The 12,874-nt window shown below is 51.7% G+C and overlaps 1 protein-coding gene across 14 annotated transcripts in view; it reads right to left on the reverse strand.

The window, feature by feature from the left end:
* Nucleotides 1–12,874, reverse strand: part of CACNA1D (calcium voltage-gated channel subunit alpha1 D) — a 296,472-nt gene that overhangs the window by 86,568 nt on the left and 197,030 nt on the right. For 9 of the 14 annotated variants that reach the window (XM_013052920.2, XM_045078797.1, XM_013052914.2 and 6 more), the window contains exons 10-12: nucleotides 2,276–2,363; nucleotides 1,951–2,010; nucleotides 875–901 (exon numbers count right to left, since the gene is read on the reverse strand). In XM_013052920.2, the coding sequence (XP_012908374.1) occupies nucleotides 875–901; nucleotides 1,951–2,010; nucleotides 2,276–2,363 (175 nt within the window). The remainder of the gene's footprint in view (nucleotides 1–874; nucleotides 902–1,950; nucleotides 2,011–2,275; nucleotides 2,364–12,874) is intronic. The other 5 variants (XM_004738203.3, XM_045078820.1, XM_004738204.3 and 2 more) reach the window with 1 other exon arrangement.

Below are 12,874 nucleotides of genomic sequence, written 5' to 3' on the forward strand. Positions count from 1 at the left end.
CACTGCGATTTTGATTTACATTTTTTTAGTGACCAATGGTCACTCCATGTGCTTCTTTGCCATCCCTATCTCTTTTTGGTGACATGCCTGTTGAAATCTATTGACCATTTTTTTATTGTTTTCTTATTACGCACATTGTATTTACATGGTCTTCTTTTTATATAGTGGTTACTAGTCCTTTTTATCAAATGTTTTGCAAATATTTTTTTCTTCTGGTCTGAAGCTTATCGACTCATATGGCCAGTGTTTTGGGTGCTGTATCCAAGAAGAAACCTTTGCCCAGCCCAAGGTCACAAAGACGTTGTAGGTTTTCTTCTAGAATATTTATAATTTCAGGTTTTACATGTACTTCCATGTCCATTTCAAGGTACTTTTTGTATATAATGATAAAATGTCATTTTAGTTGAAAAATAACACTTACATGGAAAAGTACACAAATCATAGGTACAGGTTCAATGAGATTTTAGCAACTAAACACGTAACCTGCATCTAGAGCAATGAACAGAACATCACTACCATCTCAGAACACCTCTCGAACCTCCTTCTCTATAGAGGACTTTTAAGCAGAAAAGTGACAAGAAATATGTCTCTTTGAGAAATGACTCATTGATGGGGGGGATATGAAAGACTTGATTAGTGACAAGAAGTTTTTCATTGTTGTGTCTCATTGGTTTGTTTTGAGGCAACATCTTTAGCATCTGCTACACTGCTCTCCAAGGCAGGTGCTGAATATTGACTGTACAGACCACTCTTTGATAGGAATGTCCTTGCCCACAGAGTAAAGATCAAGTCTAAAACAACTCCATGTAGAATAGAGAAGTGAGAAAGTAAAACACCAACATACAGGCTTAGGGAAAAAATAGAAGATACTGACCTGAGCTTGGATTTTGAGATGGCCTGGCTGCAAGAAAGACAAAGAGAAGAGGATTTCTGTTAGGACGGCTTGAGCAGACTCTCCTGGTCACTTCAGCTGAGAGATCAGAAAAGCCATGCACAGAAGCCTGGGCTCAGCATTCCCAGCTCCCCCAGTGAGCCAGCAGTGGTGAGAGCGGAGCAGGAGAAAAGGCGCTGTCAGGGCCAGGGAGGCCAGGCTGACACTTGTCCAGGGGTCCAGGGCCGAGGTAAGAGAAGACTCTTAGCCAACAGCCCTGTGCAGCCCTGTCAGGGGCCGTGATGCCCAGGGGCTCTTCTCCCCTGACCTCATTTCCCCAGAGTGAAGTCAGTGGGGCCTCCCCTGCTCGCATCTCAGCCACTCTAGCAGCAGCATGTGCTGCTGCTACAGCGAAAAGAGCATTGGACTAGGAGTCCCAACTCTGCTGTTCAACAACTGCATGGGTTTGGGCAAGCAGCACACGGGGTTGAGCCTCAGTGTTCTCATCTGTAAAATGAGGAAGACGAACCCATCCCCCCCGCCTACTTCTCAATGTTATAGGGAGGGCAGAGCGAGACAACAGAGGCAGATTCACTTCTTTAACAGCTGAGCGCTCTGCCCTAAACACAACATTTTTATTAATCACTGCCAAGATGATCAAACTCTCTTAAAAACACCACCTCTACTTTACAGAGATAAGACCTCAGGGATACCAGCAGGAAGCAAATGAAACCAAACTGCATGGGCTCCCCAAAGCAGGCAGGACTCTGCACATGGAACACCACTGGTCCCGGCTGGGGACCAGGTCATCTAGACAGAAGCCAACGGGGGGGGGGGGGGGGGGGGGGGGGGTGGTGGATGTGGTGGCGCCCTCCGCTGTTAGGAGAGGGTGGTGCAGGGCGCCGTGAGCAAAGAAGGGCAGCCCTTCCGGGGCCAGCCGCCACGCCGGAGGTGGGCGGAACCCGCCAGGGAAGGGAAATTGAAATATGCAGCACATTCTGTCAGCCACTGTGCCATACAAGCTCTTCGTCAAAGCACCGATGCCAAAACCAGACCGGGAGGAGAATCAGGCCTGTTACCCCCACCGCCGACACCCCGAGGGCCCAGCCTTGGCCGTGCCTCTTCTTTTCCACCAGCACCTAGTGGACACAGTGGAATTGCAGGGTTACCTGGCACGCCCTGCCGCAGGCTCCGCCTCGGAAGGACGGGCTGCTCTGGGGGGAAGAGGCATGTGAAATGCTGGGGGTCTGGAGGCCTGGGAAGGTGGGGGAGGGGGACCGAGGGGTCCAGGGTGAGCCCACCCACCCCTCGTGCGTCTGAGGCCGTGGCCGGGGATGCCTGCCCCACAGGTGCTCCTCTAAGAAGACAGGAGGCAAAAGGAGGGCAAGTGGCCTCCACACTCACCAGAGACTCCCACAGCCGCCTTGGTTCTCGCCTCCGCCACTTACGTTCTCCGTGTTCACCGACTCCGTCTCGCTGGTGGGCATGCTGGCTGCGGGGAGAAGACAAGGCTTTAGCTGGCATGCTGGAGGTGCTGCATGCCCAGGTGTGGGCCTGCTGTGGATCGCTGCCTCCAGGCAGGCCCCCTGGGAGCCCAGGAGGAGGGCGAGGAAGAGTGAGAGGCCAGGCACCTCCACGGCGGAGTCTGTTTCCGTGATGTGCCAATCTGCCGAGAGAGCCCCTGGAGCACCCCTCCCCTCCCCAACAGGAGGAAGCTCTGTCCATTCCGACTCTCCCCAGGGCAAAGAAGTCTAGGGGCCAAACTGAATCCAGTCACTGTGCCTGGGACCAGCTTACTGTCTTGACTTCCAGGAGAGGATTGAGAGGCCACCAGAAAGAGCGACATCTTCGCTGGTCCCAGCTGCTTCTCTCTAGAAAATCTGTGACTAGACCACGACTTGATATATGAATTCTTATCATAAATATACAGAAGGAGAAGAGGCAATGGATGCAGGAGAACATGAAGGTACCACGCACACAATCTTTTTAAAAAAATTTAAGAGCTCTACTCATTATTAGCTAATTGGTCTGCTCATTTCCCATGAGTGTGTGAAGACAGTATGCAGAAGGGTCTTTCCAAACCAGCCAGAACTAGAGCAAAAAGGAAGTACAGTCTTATGGGTAGAAGGTTTTCTCCCAACCGGTGACCAGCGGGCAAGCCTGATCATGGTCTCAGTGTCCAGGGTCTCTGGGCATGTCTCACCCCTCTGCAGCTGGACCCTGAGCAGAGGTGCACCAACTGTGTTGGGAGGCCCAGTGACCCACCGTTAGGCATGTGGGCATTATTTCTCATCCACCTGATTCAACCCTATCGGCATCCTAAGCAGGGGTTGGAGCCAGGTCTTGAAGGAGAGGAGAACACGAAACATTGCACCTGCCTTGGAAAGCCCACAGATTTCCATGAACTACAAAATGAGCCACCTTGGGGATCCCTGCAAGAAGTTCTGGAAACCTGCAGTAAGGAATAATGAATTCTGCCCTAGGGTTCAGCGAGGGGGTCACTGAAGATAGAAATGGGGGGGGGATCACCCAACTACATGCACTTCTTTGCCCTGATGCATCCTTTTGAACTGTAGCGACCATCTTTCTAGAATCGGTGGTATCTACAGGAAGGCCTTCCTCCTGTGTGCTCTGCCAATACAGCTCCTCTTAGCAAGGATGCTCAACTTCGACCTGCAAAAGTTGGTAGTGGTTCTGTGGTGCCACAGGCGATCCTGAGGACCCGAGGCACACAGCCCAGAGGAGCTGGGTCCATGACCTCTGTGCTGTGGCTGCAGGTCTGTGGGCCCTGCTCAGGCTAGGGACACTGTGAATGACAAGGATAAAGGTGGGCCTGACCCAAGAGACCCAGAGAGCCGAGAAACTGCTCTTCTGAGGGCACCAGAGAGTTCTTTCCCCTCTGTGGGCACCCAAGACACGGCGCCTGCCCAGGTGGGAGTCCACAGCTGTGTCCGGAGGCATTTAGGCAAAGGCGGCAAAGGTACAACGAGCAGAACAGACCCACATCACACTACTGGTATTCCCTTAGAATAACCTTTCTTCCTCAATTAAGTCAAAACAAACCAACTACAAACTTTGATTGACTTTTTTATGACTCCAAGCAAAAAACAAACAAAAATAAACAACCTAAAAAACACACACAACCCAACCACAGAAAAATCTTGAACAAAAGCTCCATAAAGATACACACACACACACACACACACAGAGGCACAAAGCTGCTCAGGCAATCCTTTTCTCCATGACTGACTTGAAAAGATGAAAATATTATAAAATCCGATGAAGTTCATTGCTATGGGCTCCTCCCATAGGTTACCCTTTTCTTCGATGACAAAGAAAATCACAGTGGGACACTCTGACAGATATGACCGTGAGTCATCTCTGTGGAACAGAAGTTTTTCTTGTCACTTTCTTGTTACTTTCTATCACTACTAAGGGGACAGAAGTTGAGAGCAGTTGACCTGGGGCCAGGAGTGGGGGTCCGTGGCCGGGGGCAGTTAGCGTTTGACTGGGCTGGGCACAGTCAAACCTCACCGTGGACTATAGTGTCCCACGCAGAGAGCAGCGGTGCTAACTATACAGTCTCGAGGGCCACTTCTGCCTCTCACGGGTTCTACCACCAATCACTCTAGGGCTGTATTCTTTCCAAAAGAGCAAACTTCTTCCAAACAGGCTCAGTCTTTGTGGCTTTTCAGCCTCTGCGGCCACGTCCCGGGATGAGAGCAGTGCCTGCTGCACACGATTCTTTAAAGCTTTTTTTCTCCAACCGTTTGATCAAAGCAGATAAATTATACCCTGCCTATGTGTGTGTGTGTGGGGGGGGGGCATTTTGCATTTCTGGCTCCATGCCAGCTATCAGTGACTGAAATGTACTAGCTGGTCCCTGGACATGACAACCAAGTGGGTAGAAAGATAAGAAATAAAGGCGAACTTCCCAGATAGAAACCAAGTTAATGGTGTGGCACGATGTCGGGGCTGCACGGATGGAGAGAAGTTTCCCTGCCCCCCAGCTGGACTCCATCCTTTGGGAGCTAAGAGCGGATGCTGAAGTTGGCCAGATCCCAGTTTAACACCCCCACCCCCACCCCAGTGGCTGAACTTCTCCAAAACTCCATCTTCTCCTCTGGGGCTATTGGCAGAACTGAGAGAGACAGAACACATGGTGAGTTTTCCTCATAGTCCTGGGTCATTCTGTGTGGGTCCACAAGGTTGGGCAATCGGTGAGGCTCAGATATGAGAGCTGTCACCTCAAGAAAGTTCTCTTGGAGCCTCCTGGATGCAAAGGGACACTCTGGTGCACGGCCCAAACCCAGGGTCCCGTTGCTGTGACCGTGCCGACAGAGAGACCCCTAGTGTAAACAGTCTTCCGCACACCTGAGTCAGCTTTGGCCTCCACTCTTGGTTTGTAACTTTTCTATCTCGAGCGAGTCATTTCTGTCTGATGGTTGCCTGCTGTAGAGATAGCAACTTTTCGGTCTTAATGGTTAGACACGGAGAGCACCATGGTCCCACAATAAACAAATTCCGGAATGACATCAACCAGAGCTGAGGAGGCGGCCAGGGGGAGGGGGAGGAAGAGCACAGTGACTGTGCTAGAATTGGGTGGCCTCATTTGGTCCCAGAAATGGACCATGATCCAGTCGCTTCACCCGTGCAGAGGAATCTGGCTCTGATGGGGCCCTGGCAGCCCTTCTCTCTCTGCTCTAACCTCTCCCTCTAGGTCACATGGGAGCGTTTCCTTTCCCCACGGTATGGAGACCACACCACAGGCAAAAGGAGCTCATTTGTACATCAGCATTTCACCCTTCCCTCATACTGGGCATTCATTATTTTTTAAAGCTAAAATACTGATACGAGTTTCATTTCACTTCATCCCAATGGGACTTCATCTGTGTTTTTACTGTCAAGACAGGAGGATTACAGACTCTTAGAACTGGAAGAGGCCTATGAGATCCCACGGAGCAGCTCTGTGATTTCACAGATCGGAGACCTGGCCAACTTGCCTCGGGACGCACAGCTCAGGTGTGAGAAAGCTCTCCAGCTTTCCAGCTGGCCATGCCCCCTGTGCCTGCAGGCTGTGCTCAGATATACTGGGATACGTTTTGATATCAGTACATGTTAACATGTATATTGGTATGCCCTTAAAAAAATCATACTTAATTTACTTACATATGCTGGTACACATTGGGATATGGTGGTAGATCCTCACAATGCCACACGTTAAAAGTCCCAAAGCCAATCAAGCCTACTGTCCATCAGCCTGGTTGGCTGTCCTGATGACCTCAGTTAACCCCCAGACTGGTATACAGTCAGACCGGCTCCAGGAGACCACCCCAGCAGAGAGAGAGAGAGAACAAAGGTCAAGTCGTCGTGGTGACTTTTGGGACTTTACGAAAATCCACGTAAGTAGGCCCATGGGGAAATTCCTGGAACACACGCCTTTTCCTCAACTGGCTGCCACAGCCTCATGGCTGCCCCAAGTGCAGGGGGAGCACCTTGTCCCCTTCAGGATGGAGTCAACAATAATTGCTGACAAGCGCTGGGCTGGTTAGGAATGCAGGCAGAGCCCAGCCCCCCACCCCTGCCCCAAGTCCCACCATGTCCTCTAGAGACAGAAGTAAGCCAAGGGGCCATCTGCAGGCAAAGCAGCTGTAAATCCTTTCTCTCACAGATTCCAGGGAACTCGGGAACTCTGTAGAGCAAGTTTTCATTGTTTTTTTTAAAAATTCAAGTTTTAAAACTATTTCCAGAATCCGGGGTGAAACCAGGTATTAGGACCAGCCTATACCTAGAATGGGGTGCTGACTTGCACCACAACCTGCCTGCTGCAAACCTGGGGAAGTGCAGGCCCAGGCTTCGCAAGCTTTCCCAGGTGCTGCGATCTCCAAGAGCTGCAGGCCAGACCCCGAGGCTTCGATGTGGACGCACCGAGCAAAGGACATAACGCAAAGGCCATGACGGCTGCTGCCGCCAGGGAGGAGGGGAGGCCAGACAGCAGCCCGGCAGGCCCTGGACGGCAGATGAAAACTATCCTGGCCTGAGGGGGGAGTGGGGGGTGGGGACGTGGGGGGCCCACTTGGAACTCTCGGGGGAGGGCATGCCATGCTGTTGCTAAGAACTGCTGCTGGGCCCGGATGGCATTATGGGCAATGCCGCACAAAATACAGTGGGAAAACACACGGCTTCTCAGGCCAGCACAACTAGCTAGCATTTTCATGGATGGGAGTGTGCGTGCCCATCACACACACACGTGGTAAATGGGTCTGCATGTGGGTTGAAATAGGCAGCCCCAAAATTATGTTCACTATTTTTTTTTAAAGATTTTATTTATTTATTTGACAGAGAGAGAGATCACAATTAGGCAGAGAGGCAGGCAGAGAGAGAGAGGGAAGCAGGCTCCCTGCCAAGCAGAGAGTCTGATGTAGGGCTCGATCCCAGGACCCTGAGATCATGACCTGAGCCGCAGGCAGAGGGGGGACGAGCCACCTAGGCGCCCCTTATGTTCACTATTAACAGGCACAGCATCACAGAGGCTACTCGGGTCAAAAGACGCAAAGAGGAATGTCAGAGAAGCTGGGCCTTTGTCAGAAATGTGGGGACAAGTCCTTTCCCTTTCCCACCCTGGGCTACGTTGGCTAACCTAGAACACGAGCTGTTGGGTAACATTATCTGTAAGACCCACGTACCTCTGACCTGCTTGAACTGCTCTGAAGAGGAAACACCCACAGGCTGTCTGGTTTCACCAGTGCCAGGTGGCTTTCCCTTGCCGTCCCACAGCTCAGCGCAGAGAGCAGGGAAGGAGCAGTGTTGTGAAGCCCCCGCCCAGTGCCCCTCAGGAGGACCGCCAGGATCCAGGAAGCCCAGTCAGGAGAAGCGTTCCCAAGGCTCCTCCAGGGAGAGCCACTGGGGAAGGGAGAAGCAACCCCTTCACCGCCCCCCCCGCTCCCCGAGAGTGCTCATATGCCACTGGAGCCCGGGGACCCAAGCCAGCTGAGCCCGGAAGACCCCAGCCTCCTTCTTGAGCCTGGCACACCAAACAGCCTCCTTCACAGATGCCCTGGGCGTCTGGGAGCCTCGCGCCCCGTTCTCCACAGGACAGGCACCCTTGCACGGTCAGGGATGCCTCTCCAAATCTGCCTCCAACCCTTCTCATGCCTCCCTCTCAACGGGTGGGGGCAGGAGGCTGGACAGCTGAGCAATGACAGTCATGGCTGCTTTCCTTGGGAACAGCAGATCCGAAGCCAAGATCTCCTGTTTTTTTTTTTTTTTTTTATCTTATTTTCCTGACAAGCATGTGACGTGCCATGACATCCCCTGAAGGAATTTGCCTGTGCCTGCCAGTAGTGACACGCTTAGCCGTCACAAGGTAACAGACTCTGGTTGCTGTGAAGAAGCCAGCCTCTTCTTGGGAAATGTGGGTCAAGGCCAGACCAAGGTTTCTGTGTCTAGAGCCAGAATGATGCCCTGACAAGAATTACTTCTGTGTGACTAATGACGCGAGGAACGCCGCACCCCTACTAGGGCCATCCCCACCCCCAGCCTTATCCAGGGCCTTTGTTAGGGTGTCTGGGTATCTCAGTCAATAAAAGACCTCTCCCACTCAAAACGGAAAGTTTCCTGAAAACATGAGGCTACTTCCTCTCCCCATATGCCTCAGAAAGCTAGCAAAATATCCTCAAAAAGTCACACGGTGCGAGCCCCTGCTCAGGACGACAGGCACCTGCATGACCAAGGGGAGGACTCCTTTCTTCTGGACACAGACTTCTCATCTTCTCACAGTAATGCCCCAGAGCCTAGGCCCTCCGTCAGTCTTTGAAAATGCTTTTGTGTTACGTCAGTAACAGAATGTCCTGCTTACCTGACGCCTGTTCTTCCTGCAGAGGCCAGCTCTTTCCATAAGCCTCTGTAGACACTAAGCCTGGCTGAGCCAGCCCTGGGCCCCCAGGCCCTAACTGGATGCCCCCATCCCCCTCCCCCAACCACACAGGTTCCTTCTCTTCTCAGGCCCACAGTGCGCTCTCCGGAGGCCGGGGGTGGGGGCTTATGTCTGATACTCTCTATTCTCATCTGCTCCAAAAGCCTTCAGTCTGACCACCTGTGGCTTGTTCCAAATCCTACACCCTACGAGCTCAACATTTCCAGGACAACGTCCCCATCCCATATGGGCTCTCATATGCAAAACCCCAAGTGTCCTACTTGGTAGTAGCAGAGGCTACTACCAAGAAAACAGTGCAGCGTGTCCCCTCTGCTCCCTTGGCAGCTGGCTTTGTGGCCCTATTTACAGTCAAAGAGACTCTTCCTCCAGAGTTGTCTGACCAGGGCCGACCTCGGTGGCAGCAACCAGGTAAACCTGGTTGTTTACCATGCGGTGTGCATGGGCAGGGGGCTACACCGCTGTAAGACTACAGTGGTGGCCTGGCAAGGACAGGACCCAAGCCGTCTGCCTTAACCGCCCTGCACGCGGATGGTCCTGACGCTGACCCCAGGGTTTCCAGCGAGGGTCTGCGCGTAGCATTCATTTGACAGCAGAGCTCGAAAATGAACTGTGCCCCCACATTAGTCCTTTCCTCCTCCCCGCTCACAAAGGCAAGTGCCTCCCCAACCCCCATCCCCACCCCACAATCTTCGCATCCTTGAAGTCTATTTTTAACTTCATTCTTGAAACTGGCACTATGAGCTCTAGTATGTCCCAGCCCGAGGGTGAAAAACCAGCAGGCCCTGTGAAAAATGTAACCTGGAAAATCAAAATCAATCAAACAACAACACTGGAATTTCTAAACAGTTTAGATGAAAAAGCATGATTGGGGAAAAGTGTTTAAGAAGTCTGTCTTCCAGTCTAAGAATATTCATGCTGAATTAAATAAATGTTCTGAGTGGGTTCCGCTGCTTCTTTAAAAGGTATAGTTCAAACAAAAAGGAAACTGCAATGCTGTCTGGGCAAAACCACACAGTTGGGGTAAAGACAAGAAGAAAAGAACACGACCAAAGTTCAGAGGAATCAAGCAGTTAAAACATAGGCGTCTGACAAACACACCACGCCAGCACACACATGCACGTCACACCAGGCCTGTGTGCAAGGAGAAGGCTCCAGAAGCCTCAGGAGAGGAGGCTCCCGACTGGAGTTCACCCCCGGTCATTTACCGTGATCTTTAGCCCTGTGTTGGCGAAAGCAGCAAAACTTCCTTTTCTTCTTGTCCTCTTTTAGCAGGTCAGCCACCGTGACTCCTTCAGGTGGAACACAGGCAATGTCGTTATGACTCGGTAGAGGGCAGCAGGAGCAACGCAAACAGAGCCCTAGGCCCAGAGAGGCAGCTTGCAGCCACCGGCTCTGATACGCGAAACCTCAAGAGTCCTCCTACTTGGACATCTATAGTTCAGGGTCTGAACAGTGGAGCGGAGCAGCGCTTTCTGCAGTGAGGGTGCCTGTCCCAAATAACCAGCCAACCAACCACACCACCAGACAAGGCTTCCCAGGGTTTGGCCACCCCACCAAGAAGGGTGTTCAGGAGAGGGCATTCAGCCACGGCCAGGAGTCCCGGGTGCTGACCAGCTGGGCAGTCTGGCCGGTACCGCTATGTGGGAAGGACATGTGGGAGTTTACAAGGCATGCTCTGGACTTGGACAAACCAGGTCTGATCTCAGCCTTGCCACTTCCCAACTGGATGAGCACAGACAGGTTACCTGCTTTTGCTAATCTGCTTACCTTAGGAAGTGGTAAACAGTAAATACAGTAACACAGGTGCTGGCAAGGTACAACACGTACAGTGGCCCTGTGGCCACTAGGTCCCAAGAAGAACGATTCTAGGGTCTCCAGCTCCCTCTGGCTCTGGGACAGGATATCACGATATTAGCCGGTGGGCTGATCTTCAGGATGGGGCCCTGTGCTCAGGGAAAGGAGCTTCATGGGCAAGAGGGGAAGCAGAAGGAATGCCGTGTGGGTAAGGACACAGGACATGGGCACTCACGAGCATGATGGGTGGGAATGTAAATGGATACCAATGGCAGGACACATTTCTAAAACAGGCATCCTCTCTGACCCAGCAAATCCCTTTCTGGAACTTTCTCCCACAAGACTGTGAGCATGTGTGTGCAGACCCAGGTGCACACATCTGCGGGGATTAATGGTGGCTCATCTGCAGCGAAACCTGCATTCAAACCCCACTTGGCCACGTGACGGGCGTGGGACCCTGGGAAGCTACTTAACCCCTCTGTGTTTCAATTTCCCCATCATCTGTCAAGTGCTTGCCTCCCAGAACCCTGGAAGGAATAATGGATTCACATACACCCCTGACCCTTAGAACAGCATCTAACACACAGGAAGGCCCTGATAAATGAGGCATTCTTACTCTGCTTTCTTTCATGAAACACAGACTCACTGGACCACACGAGGTGCCTGCCACACAGTGAAGGACAGAAACAGACCTTGTTCCTACCTCCAGGAGGTCGCAGTCTGTGGCACATGGTTCAGTGAGAAAGGCAAGTGGCTGTGCCCCCCCAAGCTTGATGATGTGGGGACACATGCGCAGGCTGCCCGTGAAAGCACGTATGTTCCCACGTGCACAGGTGAGGTCGCAAAGAACAGACCCCCAATGGCCCAGTCTCATTCTCTTATCCTTTATACACTTTGATATACGAATTCTTGGCAATGAGTAAATATTATTTTTGCAATTAAAATATATTAAAAATAAGCACACACAGCCTGACTTGGGGTCTACAAACCTGGCTGGAGGGCCTTCACCTCATGTCCATGCTGGGGCGACCATCCCGTCTCCTGCCAGCTCTTAGAAGACCTGCCTAGGGTGGGCTCTGCTCCCTGTACCACCAGCCCAGTGGTGGTGGTGGGGGGGCGGTCTCCCAGCCGGCTGCAGTGCTGGGCCCACCTCTATCAGCTCTCCTGGTCAGAGGCACTCCCATCCACCTCCAGAAACAGGGCAACCCTCCTGAGGCATGCCACTCTAAGTGCTGCTATTTGCTGAATTTACAGCCTTCAGAGGACTGTCTTGCATTCTGAATTTGCGCTCTGAGCTGGTTTAACTGTGATGAAAGCAGTTCGGTAAGTCGCTTTAGGAAGACACAAGCTTTGAAACTGGACCAGCACATTTCCATGCTGGGAAACAGCTACACCATCCCTGGTTTCCTGCCCACCCCCAAATCAAACATCTCAGTAAAAGGCACACAAGTGGTGCACGGGGAAGGGAGGGGACTGGCTGTGGCAACCTGGGGTGTGGACACATGGTGGGGGAGGGGCAGAGTCCTAACCGGTGGGGCGGGGCAGCCTCCGGGATCTCTGAGCAAGAGACCTCCTTGTGGGCAGCATGTATACCCTCTTACACTGATCACTGAACATTAATAGTTCCCACAGTGAAACGGCCCTGCTTTTCCGGCCAGAATTTTAGAATGAGCTCCCTTTAAAACGATTTCATTATTTTTAATGCTTTTTTTTTTTTTCCTTTAAAAAAAAAAAAAAAGACTAATCACTGACAATGAGAAGAGTTTAAAATAGAATTTTAGGCTTCCAGATTTTAATGGCCCTAGAAAAACGCCATTGTTAACAGAGAAGCAGCTGCATACGTCTAAAAAATCACTTTGAGATTTGGCAGGGTTTCTTAAGAAACTTGAGGCTCAGCAAAAAGTTAAATAAATTATCCTTGAAAATGTCCCAAATGCTTAGGAACTAACTTCCAAGGGAATTTTGTCCATTCAATTAACCATGTAACACCAGCTTCCTAAGAGCAAATTTACAGAATGGACGTTTTCCATCTTCCACGAACGCACAAAGCTAGAGCTACCAGCCAGGGGAGCCAGCAGACAGCCCAGTTACGGCGCCGACTGCCTCTCCGTCTGTCTTCCTTCCAGTGGAGGCCTGTGACAGTGTGATATTCGGTGTGATACCATTCAGGGGTTCCCAACCTCGGCTTCACGCGGGAACCTCCAGGGAGCAGTAGATCAAGCCATGCCTGGGTCCCGCCACACACAGACCAGTCTTCGTCGGGGTGGGGGAGG

The sequence above is a fragment of the Mustela putorius genome, unplaced genomic scaffold, assembly GCF_011764305.1.
Source record: "Mustela putorius furo isolate JIRA1106 unplaced genomic scaffold, ASM1176430v1.1 tig00000095_pilon_pilon_pilon, whole genome shotgun sequence".
NCBI classification, from domain to species: Eukaryota; Metazoa; Chordata; class Mammalia; order Carnivora; family Mustelidae; genus Mustela; species Mustela putorius.